General features: G+C 36.3%; 2 protein-coding genes across 2 annotated transcripts in view; both read left to right on the top strand.

The window, feature by feature from the left end:
- LOC134848132 (terminal uridylyltransferase 4-like) overlaps window positions 1-19,167 on the top strand; it is a 438,124-nt gene that overhangs the window by 171,067 nt on the left and 247,890 nt on the right. The window lies entirely within an intron of this gene.
- The window catches only part of LOC134848556 (uncharacterized), a 45,368-nt gene that overhangs the window by 20,225 nt on the left and 5,976 nt on the right, over window positions 1-19,167 (top strand). The window contains exons 9-26 of the mRNA XM_063866069.1: window positions 883-1,086; window positions 1,844-2,084; window positions 2,373-2,584; window positions 4,588-4,697; window positions 7,288-7,414; window positions 8,051-8,183; window positions 8,556-8,641; window positions 8,917-9,285; window positions 12,449-12,534; window positions 12,974-13,130; window positions 13,790-13,869; window positions 14,326-14,527; window positions 14,909-15,039; window positions 16,583-16,721; window positions 17,392-17,460; window positions 17,777-17,861; window positions 18,345-18,580; window positions 18,933-19,100. Of these exons, the coding sequence (XP_063722139.1) occupies window positions 883-1,086; window positions 1,844-2,084; window positions 2,373-2,584; window positions 4,588-4,697; window positions 7,288-7,414; window positions 8,051-8,183; window positions 8,556-8,641; window positions 8,917-9,285; window positions 12,449-12,534; window positions 12,974-13,130; window positions 13,790-13,869; window positions 14,326-14,527; window positions 14,909-15,039; window positions 16,583-16,721; window positions 17,392-17,460; window positions 17,777-17,861; window positions 18,345-18,580; window positions 18,933-19,100 (2,835 nt within the window). The remainder of the gene's footprint in view (window positions 1-882; window positions 1,087-1,843; window positions 2,085-2,372; window positions 2,585-4,587; window positions 4,698-7,287; window positions 7,415-8,050; window positions 8,184-8,555; window positions 8,642-8,916; window positions 9,286-12,448; window positions 12,535-12,973; window positions 13,131-13,789; window positions 13,870-14,325; window positions 14,528-14,908; window positions 15,040-16,582; window positions 16,722-17,391; window positions 17,461-17,776; window positions 17,862-18,344; window positions 18,581-18,932; window positions 19,101-19,167) is intronic.

Raw genomic sequence — 19,167 nt, 5'->3', positions numbered from 1 at the left:
GCCATTCCGCTAAGTTCTGCATAGAACGATTCTAGACTCTCACCCTCCTTTTGTTTCCTCGACAACATTTGGTACATCTCGTACGTCTCGTTCCGCTCTTTCTGAAAGAGAGCTACACAGATATCCAAAAAACGTGGGTATCGTATTGTTTCCATATCTAAATGTGGATGCTGGTTATGCAATGCTCTCTGTCCCTCATGTCCCAGGCATAAATACAGATTTGATATTAGTGTACGTTCACCTTCTGCCCGTGGTTTTCCCCCAATGTCCCCCAGGTCTGTAATCTGTGCTTCAGTTAATGTCGATGCAAAGTAGTATTCTGACGAGACTATTCCATGTTTCGCCACCATCGCCCAATGGAATCGTTGTTTCCAGTGTTCCCATAACAGTTGTGGTTCCGCCTGATTTGGAGGCCAGAAAGCCACAATTCCAAGGGGGTTTTTCCCCCCACCATCCGCTGGCTGCGCCATAACAAGGGTTTGTAAAAAGATGGCTGTTAAATAGTTAATTGACTGAATTCTAGTTCGCATAAATAAGAGAGTGAACTTAGAGGTCAACACTTAACAGCTAGACAGCTTTAGTTGATTGACAGGCAGGTACCAGTCTCACACTTGATTAAGGTCTGGGAACTAATAATAGCAACTCGAATGATTGACACTAAGATGATGATTGACAACTGAACATATTGTAGCCCCTGACAATTGAAATAATGGCAAAACTTATCCACAAATTCCTAGCGAAAACTTTGAATTTTTCTTGCTTTTTAATGTTTTTTAATTGTTTCTCGAGTAATGATTGGTGTCAGAACCTTCGCTACTGTGCAGAGCAACTTGTAACTCAAAAGCGATCTTCTTGTTTCAAGATAAATTTGATTTATTTCAGTGTGAAGAAGCGTGCCACATCTTGAATGCTGGTAGCGCGGATGCTCAACGAACGAGACGAGAAGCTGCTGCTACGAAAGCGCCGGATGCGACAGTGCTGAGGAATTTAAACGACAAGTGTGGCGCCATGAAATTCCGAAATCTCTCGGATGATACAGCGAAGTGCGCCGCGGCAGCTCAGGCCGTAGCAGACCTCCAAAATTTGGTAAGTTTGGTGTTATATTAGCAGGGTGATGACTTTTTACTCAATGTATTGGATCTTGTTAACCATCCCCTATGGCTCTATGGTACCTTGAAACAAACCTCCACACCCCCCCCCACCCTATTATGAAAGAGTTGAACAATTAAACATATACTAATTTTTTTCGCAGTTTAACGAATTTTCCCCCTTATGCGAAGGGGTCGGGGGGGGGGGGGGGGGGGTTTGGGTTAACAAGATTTCATGTACTTCGTATGCAATTAAGCAAGCATGGCTCCACTTCTAGAAGTTCAAATTCAGAATCAGACTCACACCACACACCGAAGATTCGGAAGGTTTGAGGTATGAACCCTAAGCTAGGGTCTGAGGGATAATTAATAATAGTCTTATAGATGCATGACGTAACTCATCCAAGAGTATAACGAGAACAATACTGACCATTAAGCACTATATAATCTGCTACAATTAATTTTATGTAATTATGACAATTTAGTCAGGCTTTTATGTTTTTCCTCGAAATGTATTGCAATATATCCTTAAATATCTCAATTAGCTATGTCACGACAAATTATTATCACGTGAAATTTGAACTTGGGTTCGCTTTTTTAAAGAAAGAAATTCAAAACTGTGAGTGTTATGATATCTATCTATACTTTCCTACATTGCCGCGATCTGACAAGAAATGTCTGGTTCAAGTATAAGTCAAAACAAAATCGGACAGATCGTAAGCTAAGCACGGTTAGAAAAATAACTTGTAATTTAGGTTGGCAGTGAAGATTTATGTGAAAAAGCCCTGGACTACGGCCGCTGCCCGAATTTGGTGGTACAAATGCTAGAAGGGATGGAAGGCGTGACTGTTCCAACCACAGCAAATTTGGACACCGCCTTCAGAAGTTGTCTGGATACTTTGGAAGTTTCGGACAGTTTGAGACAGCTCAGCAACAAACTGGAAGGCGAAATGGACGGTGCCACTTTGGAAAGCTGGTGTCCAGACATCGAAAACAGTTAGTTTAAGTATTATGGAACCCTGATTTTTATTGTTCAGTCTATTGCGTCACAAATGGAATACCCAACAAACGAGCTTATTTATAAAAGCATAACAAAAAATAATAACGCGATTCAAGAAGAAGCTCTGACTGTCTGAGGAGTTCCGACTTCGAGATTGTCTGAAGTAGTGAATAGTTTTGAAAAAATGATATACTTATTTTACCCACCTATAATAATGCGTTACTTTCTCTGAAATTCGGAACAAAGATTTTAATATATGACCTTGAGACAAATTTTTATTTTAGTCATGACAAAGGCAGCGAATGACCTTGCAGGAAATCTTCCTAAGATGGCTATGGAGCACATCTTCTTTGGAGTTTTCAAGAGCAACTGCGCATCCTATGTCAACGAGACCAGCTACTGTAAGCTGGCCGCTATTTTGGAAGCTCTAAAGTCCAGATCGAACGAAGACTTCCATGACTTGAAGATGTTCAACGAGACATTCTACAATGAAGACGTAAGATATCTTCTAGGTCCCGTGGGCTAAAAGTTGATCAAAATTGTAAAAAAAAAATTGTGTAAAAACAATCACCGTGAGTGACTTCGCAAAAATTTTGATTCCTTCGCAAAATTTCCTTGTAACTTGGCCTTGGAAAAAGAATTTCAGGAAAAATTATTAGAAGAACAAGACAATTTGCTCGTTAAAATTTGATAAAAAAAACTGTTTTCATTAGTATATACTTTATTTTAGATAGATCTTTTGCCTGGGACTTTTGTTTGATAGTTTTGACTTCCATGTATTTGAAGGAAAACTACTTGATTGCGTCAAAAATCAAATATTTTGCAAATGATTGCTTAGAATCAAGATCTTTGCGAGGAGACTTGATATAAATATCGGCGGCTATTCTCACGGGCGAAGGACCTAATGGGCCAAGGACTCATGGTTAAGGAACGAAAACAAAAACAGCCGAAATTCAATCATTAAAATGAATCAATTGCCGTTGAATTCAAAAGAATTAAAGGATGCAAAGTGTGGCTTCTTTTATAACGAAACCTTTGAAATATAAAAGTTGTTCCAATTCGCCGGTGTTAGTGACATGTGAAAATGTTGCATACTTCTGCGGTTTTTATATTCGGCTTATAATAATATTAAGTCCTGGAACATTTTATTTTCTTTGAGATTTTCAGGCTTTGTCTCCAAATTTTGGAATACTGAAACCTGATTTTTTTTTATTTTTGCCCATTCGGTTTTTTGCGTATGGGGGATACCACCGCACATATTTTGACACTTTTGACTAAATTGTTAACCCGAGAGATTAAAATGGAATACATCATCAAGTTTCCGACTGCAGCGTAAAGCTTATGACTTTTTGTCAATGCTTTTGATATAAATTTTTAGACTTAACACCAGTTGATGCTCCCTGATTCTTTCCCACTTTCCCTTTTAGCCTAGAGGTAACGCGATTACCTTTGTACCCTAAAGCATGGGGTTCAAATCCCGGCCGGACCTCTTTGTTCAGTGTTTATAATAGCAAAAAAAAACAAATTCTCGAAAAAACTGCATTTTTGGACTATCGTTTGTCTGCTTATGTGTTGTCCCACTGGGGAACTTTTTTGTGCTGTAGGTAATGCTCGTCGTAGATGCATGTGATCTGATTTACTCCTGTAAGTTGTCAAATTGATAGCCCTGATCTTTTCTTTTTTCTTGGTTTTCTTCATTGTTTCTTTTTGCTTTTGTTTTATCGGCTTAGTTGCTTCATTTTTTTTCGCTTCAACGGCAAATTTTTTTTTAAAGCTTCATAGTTTGTGTTGCAAAATTTCGAAGTTTCCATAACTAATTGTTTAAAATTTTAAAATAGTTTTGACAAAAATGTCTTTTGACTTTTTTATGATTTTTGGCTCAATGGACGTCAGCCTACTGTGTTCCAATAATTCGCTCATTCGCTAACTGGCAATGCTTCGCTTGCGTTGTATCGCAAGTGATGCGAAGCTCTGTTTTGCCTGTGATAAATAGTTGATTCCGAATTACGGTCTATACCTTAATACCTACTCGGCATTTGTTTCTGCAAATCTCAATTATTGATGAAATACATCAGCTAATGCATTTGCTGTTCCAATCATTTTTCAGAAACACCAGTAAACACTATATTATTTACTTCCGTTCAAGTTTTAGATTTTGAAGTTTTTTCATCTGTCTCAAATTTGCCACCTGCTCTCCTTACGATGAAATCTATCCTAAGGGAGCATCAATTCAGTTTTTTAACAATGGTCTTCTTTTGAACTTCATTTTGTGCAAGTAGTTATACCAGTAAAAAGAGAATATGAAGTATATATTATGTAAATCAACTTATTTGTGAAGTCAAGCATTTATTTGCTGCCTGGTTATTTGATATATTCAATTTTTTTTTTCAGTAATCGAAAATCTGAATTGAAAAAATTGGAAATCAGTAAAATTTTGGGCTGTTTGCAGAATAATGATTAGCTGAAAAATGTCAAGCCACTAGTAATTTTCCTGTTTAGATCAAGACCTCAATCTGTTCATCTGTAGCTGAGTGTGCTGTGTCTCCGGAGGACATTGTCGAATTGGTCTGCGCCGTAGACGAGAACAATGTTGATGCAGCAAAACTCGGGTAAGGAAATACTGAATAATTAATAAAACTCTGGTAAGGAAATACTGCGGAGAATACCATGTGAAGAAACAATACCAACGTATCAGCTGGGATCAATTCAGAGCAGAGAGCCGCTGTTTAAGTATTGATTTGAGTTTGTTTGCTTTTTTAAATGAGATATAGAAGAAAGCTCATATTGAGTGCATTTCAATTCGTTGGGCTATTTCAGTGATATGGCAAAAATCTAAGAATTTTAGCATTTTGTTGATATTTATTCATAATCAACTGAAAATTCTTCTCACACTTCTCGCGTTTTTCTTCTGCTTTAAGAAATGAAGGCCGCAGTTCTTGAGCCCATCTATTTTCCTGCTATTTTGTCTACACTCTTCGGCGCCCCATGAAGCTCCAGGGTTTCTATAGTTTTTTGGTAGCATGAAACACTATGGAGAGAGCATATCAATTTTCATTCAAGGTCAAGTTTTAGTCAGAAAAAACATAGAATAATATTTAAAAAATTGAGTGTAATCAAGTATAGGCATAATCAGGGGCAGATTTAGTTTTCTCGAGTGGGGACTTTCAAAAAATTGTCGAACATTTTTTCGAACTTTTTTTTAGACAATCAAATTGATTTCCCGAGCGCTCCCAGAACACTATTACAGACCCTGCGACAAATTTTAGAAAAAAATGCGGTTTTGAGATTTTTTTTAGAATTTTTTCTTCATAAAGTTAACGACGATCAATGTTATTATTATAAGAGTTAATTCAGGTCCTCTCTTCTCATAGAACGCAAAAAAACTTCCTAAACTTGGAAAAAAATAAATTTTTTAATAACTTTGGTCGGAACATTTTGTTGATTTTGATGATTTATTAGTAACGCAAGGTCGGAACATTTTGATGACTTTGGTCGGAACATTTTGTTGATTTTGATAATTTATTAGTAACGCAAGTCAAGCTTCCGCAAAATGTTTTTTTGTCCGATAATTTAAAAAAAACTTGCCTTACTGTGCTGGGTTCCGTTGTATATAAATAAATAAAATTCCGTAATATAAAATATTTGATCACTGGTTCCGCAGCTTATGTTTTTTAGGCCTACGTAATCTGCAGCCAAAATAGGATCAAAGGAATTTTAGATTCGGTGACATCAACTTCCAAAACCCTTGAATCCGCATTTGCAAATAGTGCACGCGTAGGCCTCGTAATAGTCTTTTTTGTTACATGAGTAGGCAATTTTAAATTAGTTTTTGACCATAGCAGCCACAAGCCAAAAATGCAATTTTTAAAAGAGATAAACGAAATTTTAAAATTTTGTTGTACTTTCAGTTGCTCTGAACGTTCTGACAGAATTTATTTCTGAAGACAAATATAAAATTTTAGAAAAGTGTTAGGGAAAAAAATGTTAAAAATTGAGACAAAAAAATTGTCTTACAATTTTTATTGCCTTACTTTTCTCTTGTTTTTCTCTCATAGACAACGCAATTGAAATAGGTGACAGATACAAGAAAGAGCAACAATAGTTATGAAAAGCGTTAAAAGATAGAAAACGCTTAAACCTCCGGTAGATTTATAGTTGGTATGTCAGTCTCTCATCAAACATCATCTAACTTTGTCTGAAAATCAAAAATCTTCAGAAAAGTTTTTTCTCGACTCTGAAAGAACTTTTTAATTTTTTTAAGAATCTGAAATAGGACTAAAAGGTCTTTAATATGACATCACACTTGAACCTTGTCTTAAAGTCTTAAGGCAGTCAAAACTGGCTGAAAAAAATCCCCTAATGCAAAGTTGCTCCTCACTCATTGAGGGTGGATGGAACTATAAAAGTCACGGAACGATAAAAGTCGGAACGATAAAAGTCCGAACGATAAAAGTCAAAACTTGCTCGGAGCAAAGAAGTCCAAAACTTAGTTAAATTGTTCAACAGAAATGTTCATTCAGGGACATTTGTATTGAGTAGAACAATTGTTTCAGTTCTTCCTTCCTGGCAGGGTTTTTATTATATCCTTGCAATTGGTAAGTTCAGTGGAAAACACTACATTTATAAATTCAAAGTAGCTTTAAAAACAAATCCTTGTGCACATATCCGGCGATTGATAGCCCGGATTGAGTTCCTATAGTCTGAAATTTGCCATTTTTGTAAATATTTAGCCCTAATTCAATGATAGCGATCACTGTTTTTTCAAATTTCCATCGCTAATTTGCAATGGGAACTCAACCCGGGGATGTGTATAGATTTTATGGGGGGCTTTTTTTAACGTTTCTCCCTCGCGTCACTAATATCAGTTGTGTTTGAAGTCAAAATAATAAAAAAAAAACTTTGCAGAAAACAGATGGAGAAAATGACCGGTGGGGAAATAGTTGAAATGGATTCAGAATGCATTTTGACTTCATTGAAGTTTTTGATTTCATTGCAACCTTTTTTTTTATTTTCCTGCAAAACTATTAACTTTTTGGGTTTTCTCTCATAATAGCCCCTCCCCCAACCTATTAAAAAGAGTACAGAATTTCCTATTAAACGAAACATTTTAGACTCATCAAAGTAAGATTTTTAATTTATGGGGAGTAATAGTTTGCTGGCGAACTATAATGAAAAAAGCCCATTTTTGCTTGTTCCCAGATGCTTGTCAAAGTTTCGCTACAATTTGAACCGGAAATGCGATAACCAGGAACCAATCCAGGACAAGTTGGCCCAGTTCAGCTGCGCCAAACTGGATGAACTTCTCAAACCTTCCAATGCAGAAAAGGTGAGAAAGCACACTAATTTTTAAAATCTTAAAATCTCTTCTTGCTTCATTTTTTGGCGATTAAGCAGTTTTTGACTCGTAAATTGAATTCTTTTTTCTACCATTTGTCAAAAATATCTGCAAAAAATCCAAATTAATTCCAAACTCTAGCAATCATTCCAAATTTCAGCCCTAGATCCGCCCCTAGATCCCTAGATCCGCGCCTGGTTATAATGCTTGTGGGAGTAGAAAACTCAACAGTTTTTAAGTCATGCTATAATTGTATTTTATTTTATTTTTCTTAATATTAGGAGCAGTCTAGTTGCCTTTTGAGCTCTTCCAATCCCCTCTCCGCGCTGTAGTTTTTGTAGCCATCAAAAACTGCATATAAAACAACAAAAAATGTAAACACATTGTACTCTTCGTACATAATATTTGGATCAAAAGGTTCTTGGGGAGCTCGGTATATCAATTTAGTCAATTGGAAAAAAAAGGTCAACAAAATGTTATAAAAATGTTTTTGATACATCCCGTTTCCTCCTCCCCCCCCCCCCCTCCGCCGTTGACATCAGGTTTTGCATCTGGGCCAGATTCGGAAGAGAGAGAGGGGGGGGCGGGGTAGGTAGTTGAATAAGGATAACAAATGTGCTTTTTCAGCTGCAAGAGAAGGTATGCAACTGCACTGTTTGTGACGAGGGGCAAACAGCTTCGGACTTCGGAGTGGGTGCTATGGGGGTGTGCAAGTCATTCTGTCCCAGCCGAGTCGACGTCAGCAGCGCCGCCGTTCGAGGTCAGTCTAGTTGGATCAAATAAACATCCTTCCCCCAGATCGAACAAGTTAAGAACTTGATTGGTCAAAAGTGAAGAAAGAAGGAAAAAACAAAAGCAATCATTTATTTGAAAACTTTGGCAATCAGAATTAATTAGGAAGGCGGATATAGGGAGTTCGGTTCCCGGATATAGAAACCCCCGGATGAAGTTAACATCCTCCATCCCAGCGTTCAATTTAACTTAAGTTTGAATGCTCTAGTCCGATTGGATATAAATTCGATCTCAAAACCAAGTTAAAACCCTCCACGGTAAACGGCTTTTTTAGGGGGGGGGGGGGGGGGGGCATTGTCATTGACCATATTTACTTATTTGTTGTCTTTTTGTTCAACAGCGGCGGATGATGCTTCATTGGAAGGTGCCATCAACGAGGACGGAGAAGTCGTGCCATCTGCTGTGTGCGTAGATGGTTTGTGCACAGTAAGTTGTTGAAAGTTTAATTTATTTTTGACGAATACAAAATTTCAACTGAGAAAAGTTTTTGTGATAGAGTCCATAAATTTCAATTGAACTGATTTAAAAACAAACCCAACTTTGCCCAAATAAAGCTGAGACAGTTTGAAAATAGGTATAGATAGGTAATAATAGATTATCAAATTCATCGCAAATTGGACTTTTGGACTTATAAAGCTTTTGGACTTTTCAATTGAGAGCCTGAGACGTAACCACTTCACCGCCGCTCCTCGTTTGTTTAGGGAGAACTTGCTTCTGCAATTGCGATGACATGCTGCGTGAACGATCTCGATGGTCTGACTAGAAACGATGACAATGCCAGAAGAGTCTTAGAGGCTGCAATGATCCCAACTAGAGGCGACACTGCTGCCGAGGAGTCAAACAGAATGCGACAAGCTCAGGAGTTCGTCGGAGATATTTTGAACCAGCTTGTTGGCGCAGCCTTGACTACTAAGATTGGTGAATTTGTAACCGATCCTGATTTATTCGACGCACTTCAGCCTAATTTCAGACGGCAATCTGACGCTTCAACTTTCGGATGCACTTTCGACGTTGCGAGCTGTTCATTTGATTGCACCAATGAGCCCGATATGACATTTGCCTGTGGAAATGTTAGTTGCTTATTTTTTAATGCCCAAATTACTCATCGCTTCAAATTGCTAAAAATTAGAAGTGAGTATTAAGGCTTACCGTTTTTTTTTACTAATTTACTCAGTTAAAAAGCTATTTTGAGGGTTTTCGAAACCAACGTATGTGCTACGTATGATTAGTCATTTTCCATACAAATCATGCATGTATATGCATGGTTGCGCATTATCTTCTATGGTGGGCAACCCGGGTAGTTAGAAGACCCTCAAAAATTGGCCCTTTTTTGTTTTAAGAAACGATTGCATGTACGAAACTTGAGACGTGTTTTTGTAGTGAAAACAGACAAAAAAGCGGCTTTCTTATGCCGTTTTTTTGTCTGTTTTGTGATAATATCGAAATAATTTAGTCAGTTCTGGGTTCTGCGAAACTCGTTGTATAACTTCAGGTTCCTTAAATAGTTGGATAAATATGGGCAAAAACTGCTCATCGGGCAAATATGCCAAAACCATAAGCATGTTGACAATTTTTTTAAAGCCCAGGGTCGTTAGAATAAAAGCTTTTGAAACGAAGTTCACTCGGATGCCTAAATATTGATCGAGTAAAGTGGAAATAGCAACCCAGATGCCGGGTTTCAGCAAAATTTGATTTCAGTGCTGATATTATCAACCTCTCATAATCAGTCACGATTTGTTGGGGTATCCGTTCATGTCCAGTGAGACGTTGAATTTTTTGGAAGATATTTCGAAAAACTTTTGGTACTGGCAAGCCGACTAGTTAGTGAGTGAGTAAAAACCGTTCTTTTTCTAAGAGTTAGGCGGCATTTTGCGTTTATAGAAACTTGAGACATAATTGTTGGTATTGGAGGGACAATTTTGGCCCGAGCTTGATAGAGACTTGATTTGATATATCTGCAGTGGGGTACAATGGACGTACTCTGCTCGAGGGCATTGTCGTAAATGTTTCTCAAGAGGTTTATTTGGATCGCTTTTGGTATCTCTCTTATTTTTTTGCAGAAATGTCTCCATAGACATATCAGTTTTGTCATCGTTATAATTGTGTTCTACAGAAAATGTTTCTATCTCTTTGAAATTTGACGATGTAACCATTCGAACCATACAATTTGAGGATTTGTAGCAAAAACATTTCAAGAAATTTTTTTTCGAATTTTTGAAACTGCTAGTCTATCGATAAGTTTCAAATATCACTTTTTCACCTCTTTTTGAGGATATCAACTAAACTTGGTTTTCCGCTTGATATTATGATGTAAGTAACCTATCTTACATTTGGTAATAAAATTAGTTTGACCTTTTTATTTTAAAATGTAAGCTGTACGTTTAATACAAACTTAATTATATAGACAAACGAGGTTCCCAATCGAGAATCGATCCGGCGACCTAACGCCATTTGAGCGAATAAGCTACCTCTAAACAAACGTTCCATGTTGTGACTTATGCGACTGATTATTTATTTTGGGCCTTATGCACCCGATTTATTATTTTGCGAACGGTGAGCGTTGGGACCTATGGGAAATCACCCTCTTCACAAACAGCTTTAAAAGTTTAGTTTTTATATGCTGTTTCCGTATACATCGAAGTGTAAAACTTGTCGAGCGTAAAAACGCTGATGCGCCATTTTTTTGAATTAAAACAAAAACTGGTCACGGAAAAAAATTGAAACAGCTTGAATTGAGCTTACAGATATCCCCCGCCGCCCTCAAAAGTTGAACGGCAAACATGGAAACTGTAAAATAACATGGAGCAGCTTGACGTTTATTGGCTGAAAAATTTTACTTTTTGCCAAGTGAACGATCTGTTCGCTGCATTTTTATCAAAAAAAAAACTCGGAGAAAAATTTTTATGCAGTCTGAATAATCTGGGACGGTATACGTGCCTGTGTGCCTCTTAGCAATTAGAACTGAGCTAGTTTCCTCGGTTTACAGCAAAACTCAAATTGATGAATGCCGCATTTAACTGAGTAATTATTCTAATGCCAAGTGCAATTATTCAAGTCACTACGCGTCCTTTCCGACTGCCCTTTAAGCCATTTGACTTAAATTGTTACAAAAGAGTTATTTAGCAAAAAAATTTTCAATTAAAAATAGGGATAGCTCCGCACAATATCAATTGATAAAATATCGATTCTTCGGCTATTATTTGGATTAACTAAATGCTTTCCATCCAACTTCGAACAATTTGTGAGCCGCAATAATTCGTCACTGACACTACGCTTTATTTGAAAGAATTGGAAATATTGGATGAATAAACTTTTCCTAGTTTTACAAACTGGCGATCTTCAAATTGTCATTAGTTAATGAAAAAAGGTCGTAACTAAATATTTTTGTTCCGACTTTCGTAACGAAAGAAACGGAATATTTGTGCTCGAGGATGGTTTTTTTCTCCAGACAAATTTCGACTTTTTAACTAGCCATTTTTGACGGAATTTTTAAATATCATTCAAAAGGTATGGTTGCCCTGAGCTCAAATTTGAAAAGATATTTCACCTGTGATCATTTTTCGTAAAAATATGAGAGTTTAAAGATTGCCATTTTGGCCAGTTTGGTACAACTAACGCGCGATATTTTGACGCCAAATCTATCCTTTTGTACTTTATATGGCGTGTGGGGTGATGAATTTCACAAAAAATTTCAAATTTTAGAAAAAAAAATTCACTTTATTTTATTACATTTATTTTCTTAATGTTATTACTGCTCCATAGACCTCAAAATGCAATCAGAACGTTCAGGATTTTGCCCTGATACAAGCAGTCTTGTTCAATTTTGAGCTTGAGACAAAATTCAGGAGGTGTGGCTTTCATCAACTTGCCCGCGTTCTGCTTGCCATTCGCAATTAAGACCCGCTAATTAATCCATGTTTTGCATAGATAGCCGCAAAAATCTATCCTTTTTCAATTATTACTGCGTGGGTGAATGTATTTACTTTAGAATAACTATTATTTCCTGAATTAATTTATCATTTTGTCACAAACTAAAATACCTTAAAGAGCATTCAGAGTAATCTGAGAAATTTGCAGTTTAACGATCTCTAATGAGCGGTTTTGATTTCAAATCATTCGTTTCATCAATTGTGCGACCCATTTATCGGGCCAGCTGTTGTGATTTTTTAGTGTTTAATGAGTGTATTGAAATGCCGTTTCGAAAGCCAAGCCTGATTTTTGTGCTTTCTGTAGGTGGGAAAGAACTTCTGCGAGGATTTGGTTTCAATCAAACAAAACACCGACACCAACTCGGATTGCTCCTACGCAGATATAGTGAAGTTAGTCATCAAAAATGTATATCATTTAAATAAGACTCTATTAAAGACCATTTAAATAAAACTACATTCAAGACCATTTAAATAAGACTACATTATAGACCAGCCGAGGCTGGTATCAGGGCAATTTTGAAATCCCTGAAGAATTCTCGAGATTCATTAAGAGCCAAAAAGTAAATTACAAAAACCCTAGCTTGAGTCTTCAAACTGTGACAATGTCGTATCACATTGCAACGGTGTCTAATGAAAAAAAAGTTAACCACTGTAGCGCATACAGTTAACCATACAAATTGGAAAGTACAATTTTCCGGAAAAAAAAACAGAACAAAAATGGATTTGATTACTTTTATAGATTTTGGCTTGTGTGCAAGAATGTTGATTAAGAAAGTAAATGATGGATATCTCGAAAATAAGATTAACTAATAGATCTAAATTGTGCTAGGGCGTATGGGGAGGGCGAGGGTGTTGACAACGGACGAATTGCCTCTTTCTGCTTCGTCAACGAAGAATCCATCGCAGAAGTCGAAGCTACCGTAGTCTGTCGAGACTTCCTGGCTGATAGCGGCATCTGCGAAGTGGCTGAAGTTTGCCCCAAGATGGTAAGTTTTCCATCTGGGAAAATTATTTAGTTTTTAAAAGTTATTTTCCAATTTCAAACTATTTAAAAAGTTGTTTAATTCAATTTTATTTGAGTTAATTATGTTTGACTTGATAACGTTTGACTGAACTATGTCTATTTGTCTATGACTTAATTACGTTTGACTTAATTATATTTGACCTTGTTTGTTTGACATTTGGGAAAAAAATCAATATAACGGTAACTAACCTTTTTGTTAACCTTTATAAAATTTGTTGTTTGACATCTGGATAAATTATACTTGAACATGAACAATTGAATCAAGGGTAATTAATCTCAAAATACTATTGCATACCATGTTAGGTAATTGGGCTAGCCCAAGTATCGGATGATTTATGACAACTTATGCCATTGTATTCTACTTTCAGAAATTTCCATGTTTAGTCTTAACATCAAACCATCAGGTAAAAGTACGAGCTCACAAAAGCTATGTGAATGGTAAAGTTATTTTAAAATTAGGAGAATCATTACAGAAAATCATAGAAGCCAGCAAAAAATTTTAAAATTTTTTATAGGAAAAAATATTGTTTTTTTTTTAAATTATTCCGTTCAAAAAAACTACTGGCTATGTTGAAAGTGCTAAGCTAAAAATTGTGAAATTGTCTACTATTTGTGTTTTAGGCTAAGACTCTGGGTGTGATGGCGGGTTGCATTGACGAGGAGCTACAGGAAGATTGCGGTGCTCTTACTAAGACTCTCGAGTGAGTTTGGCCTAATGATCATTTAGAAGAAGTACAGCTTCTTTGACAGCATCATTTTGGAAAGAATTGATTAAGTTGCAAAGTGAAAACTATCAGAAACCAGATTTTTGAGTCGAATAGCATGTTATTAAAATATTCAAAACAAAATATTCAAAACAAAAGGTATGATTTGAAATATAGGGTACGAAGTCCTATAAATCCAATGTTCAACAAAGTAAGCGCTTTCATTGATACTTAAGAATTTCTTGCGCTCAAAAATAATTCTCACATTTTGAAAATCTAATTTGAGTTTAATATTTTGCCAAATTTTGATTTGTTGCAAAATAAAACTTGATGCTTGCGAAATTTTTTTCTAAGTTTAAAATAGTATTTTGTCTGTTAATCTTAAACTTTAATAAACTTTGACAACCAATAACGTTGATAACCAATTTCACCTGATGCGATAATGTTTGTTAGGTTCTCGGACGAGACCAACTACACCTGTTCCCAAATAGTGGGTATGATCAACGGAAAAGGCGCATCCGTGAACCCAGCCAGGTGTGTTTACGAAGATGATAGTTACAACGAACTTCTCAAACTGGCCGATATGCTGTTCACACAATGTGCTGATTCAGACGTGGAGATACTCGCTCAAATGATTGATGAAGTTGCAAACGGAGTTAGTAGTGATTAAGTTTTTCAGTTTTCCCATTTTTTAGGCTATTCGCAGATTTTACTTCAGTAAACTTGAAGAGTTTAGTTTTCCCAGCTTTCCAATAGCAACAAAACTTGCCAATAGCATTTGAAAATTGACCACAAATAATAAAAAAGAAAGTTATGTCGGATCTTGTTAAACTATCCCCCATGTTACCTTATAACGAATCAACCCCCTCCTCCATTCCCTCCTTTTAACAAACAGTTAAAGAGTCATGCATATATGATTTTTGAACCTTGTAAACCAACCCCAGCCACCCCCCCCCCCCCTTTGGAAAAGAGGGGGAGGGGGTTTTTAACAACATCCGTTATGTCTTCATAATTTGACACCTCCATTTTGTTCTAGTTATGCTGCGTATTCCCTCTGCAAGCACTAGAGGCTTTAGAAAACCAGCTGGATCTTCTGGAGGAACTGGCACCCTACTGCAGTCATTGCGAGTTTAACCCAAAACAAAAAGCAGTCCTAGGACCAGTCCTGTACGTTGCTTTGCCCAATTTACTTCCGTTTCTTTGGTATATTGAGATTGATAGTCTAGATTTACAATTTAATCTGACGCGATTACGGGTCAAGTCTGCGTTCGTAAAGTCCACCCCACATTAATAGGGAAATATTTTCTCTATTCATGGGGGGGGGGGGGGGTGTTTTTCCATTTTTTGTCAAAAAAATCTTCAACTTTCTCTAATTGGGCTTCCCTTTTTTATCGGCAGATATGCTCTGAAAAATGTAAAAGGCTGTTTGATTTCAAATTTGTGTTATTTTAAACCCAAATAAAATCTTGTAACCAAATGCAAATTGAAGCACGATGCACTATAGAAGGAGAAACAATAAAAGTTAGAAAATGGTTTGGAAATTTTCTGGTGTTTAACAAATCATGTTTTTTGACGGTTTTTAAATACAACACTATACAGCATTATTTATTTCATTATTAATTTTTTTGAACTATTTTAGTAAACTTTCATTGCTGGTTGGTTGCTTAGTTATATATCCTAAGTTATAAGTCTCACCTTATTTTGTCAAGTTTTTTGACAATAGTTATAGTTTAAATAATTAGTTAGAAAAGATTATGACTTTTCATAATGAATAGTATAAATGATTTAAGCAATTGATGAACATCTGTCTTTGGTACCAATAGGGATGGGGTCAAAACCTAGTTTTTACATTTAAACTAACACTGTCTTTGCCTGTAGTCCGCGTCTAGATTGCTGATTGATTTGTCCACCTAATGCTTCTCAGAGTATAGGATCATCAGTTCGTTAAGATCCGTGCTGCTGCTTTTATTTTTCAGGAACTTATAAAAACTCTAAGATCGTATCTTAATAAATTTATAACATAAAAACAAACAAAAGAAAGAAACCAATTTATTCCGAAAAATGTTAACTCGACTGAGCCAGTTGAAATGAGAGTGGAATAAAAAATTATGAAGATTTTAGACAGGTCCAATTTTAAGGCAAGAATTCTTTACAGTACCTCTGTCTAATTCTAATCTTCATAGACTTTGTTTCATCGGATATGTTTCATCTTCCAGGTGTTTGGAAAGTTTTCAGTAGTCTCGTCTTTGAAGTTTTTAATATTAAAAAGCCATTATACATTCCGTCTCCGATTTGCAGGTGTTTTATTTTTTGTGTCTTTGTTAGGCTACAAAAACCGGGTGCTCATCGCTCTAATGTCTGCTTTTCGAAGCAGAACATTTTAACCGGTCAGCCTTTATGGCGACACACTTTTTCTTTAATATCCGACAAAATAGTCTGTGAAAAAATTTTGATATTTTAAAAGGAATTCAACCTTCAAAAAATGAAAAAAAAAATTAGACTAGTATTTAAAGGGTTGATAAATTAAAAGTGCAAAAAAGTCCACTCTAATCTTATGTAAGCAATTAAAACAATAGTCTTTTATGTCCGTGTAGTATTTGCAATACTACACTATTGTTTATAATTATTAATTTGAATTTTATTTTAATTTTTGTAATTATGATTTTTTTAATAAATAATTATTTTGAACTTTCGCCCGGTTTATTTTTAGTTTGAACACTTTCGCTGGGCCATCTGGAAAACTCTGTGCAAATGGTGCATTCACCCTCAAGGATAATGTTTCAAGCGAAATTGTGGGCGGGTGGGCTCCTGCTATTGCCTCTCTCGACGCTCAATTCCCAGCTTCCATCGTAAGAATAATCAAAATGAAATTTGGACCAAGTGAACGATCTCCCCCCTAAATTGATGTAGGGAGGAGAGAGTTGAGATGGTTAAAAGAAGTACCTTTAAGCCAGCCAATCAGATTTGAGTATAGTACATGCAAGCCATTACGGTTTGAGTTTATCATTTAACGTTAGGTGGCAGATTGTTCAATCGGTCTTTTAGGGGGAGGATTACTCTTATGGACCACAAATTCAACTATAACTACGAGTTAAAGACAAGGAGTTGATTGTTTTCAGATCCTAATTTGTTCTGACGCCGTTTTGACATAGAGCCTACTGATAGCAGTTTTGGCATAGAAGATGCTATAGTTTTTTGCGATGCTCGAAACAAAAATTTTTCTGTCCAAAAAAAATTTTCTTTACATTTTCAAAAGAAAATTCCATAATTACCTAAAGCTAAGAAATTAAGTCGATAAAAAATTTTCGCAATCTGTTGAGATAAATTTTGAACAAAATTTTGATAAAATTCTATAAAAATACGATCAAATGTTTTTTACCAATTGAGCAAAAAACAGTTTTTGACAGTTATTGTTTACCAATTGAGCAAAAAACAGTTTTTGACAGTTGTTGTTTACCAATTGAGCAAAAAACAGTTTTTAACAAAAATGTTTTTTAAATCATTTATGCTTTTTTTCAGCTGGAGCAATGCCCGTTTGATATGGCCGAATGGATTTCGGAATCCGTCGACGAAGACTTTCTCTCAGAGGTAAGTGGTCATAAAACATGAAACAGCAGAAGTTCAGTTATCAGTTACTTGCCCAAAACCGAACTTGAATCACTGATGCGAATCTCAATGATGGAAACAATTTTCACTGAATGCTCTTTTACGGAGATTGTTAATTTTTTCTGCTTTATGTTTCGAGAAAACATTTTTAAATTTGGCTCGTTTTCCCCACAATCTTGTAAAATCAATTGAAAGCACAAAAATTGGCATATATGGGAGGGGAAAAGGGAATCAATTTTTTTCCATTGTCATTGTTCAATTTTTGTTTGTCTCGTAAGAGCAGTCGCTTTCGTTTCAGGAACTGCAAGAATGCTTCTATAATTTGAACGAGGAGGGTGTACCTGCGCGCATGAAGGCCGCCAGAGACATCGTCAACAAAACTCGTTAGTCGTATTGTCGTGGATGGCCTACATATATAAGGGGGTTTAGTAAATTAGACGACGAGCAAATTAGACGATCAGAAAATAACGGAATTTAGACAAGGACTTGCGTGAAGTTTGTTTACAGATTTAAATTATCTTTTTGCTGAGTAAATACTGGTTGCCCAATTTAGACAATAACTTGCGAGCAAATTGCGTGAATCTTGTTTACAGACTTAAATTACCTTTTGGCTGAGTAAATACTGGTTGTCCGTAAATTCCGTTTCTTTACGGTCGTCTTATTTCTTGCCGTCTAATTTCCTAGGCCCCATGTATAAGATGTTTTGAGTTGTTTTTCTTCTTCAATAAGAATTCTTAAGCTGAAATTAAATGATGACATTTGACATTGAATGATATCAATGAAGGCTTGACATTGAATGATGATTGAAAATGGATTTCGACTAAATAAAATTCATACTCATAACACCATCATTGATTTTTTGTCAGTGGTTGAGGACTTCGACGGAGTCGTAAACTACGAATTCCTCTGCAACATGGACTGCAAAACAATGGCTATGGCCTCCCACCCTGAAGTAGTTGCAAAACTTGAAAACCTTGCGGATAATGAAGACTTGTTGAGAGCTATGAAGGATAGGTGCCTCTCATGTTACCCCCCATTCGCTGCTGCGACGAACCAGGAAATGCTCGCGTTCCGATCGTCTCTGTGCATCGCTGCTCTCAAGGCAAGTTTCAGCTGCTCATTTCTCTTTCTAATTCGGAAGATTGCTGGTTCGAATCCCACCCCGATCGATCTTCCTTTTGCTTAATGGTGAGGTAAAATTTCCGATTCCAATGAAAAAAATAGCCGTAAAAATTACACGTAGATCTTAATCGGTGGTTCTAAAAGGTTCACTGACAAAACTGCTTGGAGGTTAACCAAAAAATTTATGATGCGTTTTTGACTCAACATTGACTCAAAATTAGACCCTGTTAACTTAACTCGGGTATAATCTTTTTTGAAATGAAAAACCACTGGTTCAGTTTGTTCAGAAACGAAAAAATTTAGCGGTAAATATAAACTTCAGTATACTTCAGGATTTGGACGCGACTTCTGATGCTGAAGATATGTGGAACTTGTTGATGGATGCTCCTATGATGCTGGAAGGGTGTGTGTCGGACGTTGCTGAACTGATATTCGAAAATGTGCAGGCCATCTCTTTACCCAGTCCAAATTTCATGAAATTCTTCACCAATGGAGTTGCGGTAAGCTATGAAGCATTTCTGTTTTTTTTATTCAACTTTTCCCCATTTTTCAAGTAGTCAGAACAGC

Source organism: Symsagittifera roscoffensis, chromosome 6 (assembly GCF_963678635.1).
Source record: "Symsagittifera roscoffensis chromosome 6, txSymRosc1.1, whole genome shotgun sequence".
Taxonomy (NCBI): domain Eukaryota; kingdom Metazoa; phylum Xenacoelomorpha; order Acoela; family Convolutidae; genus Symsagittifera; species Symsagittifera roscoffensis.
This window is presented reverse-complemented; position numbering and strand designations above follow the sequence as displayed.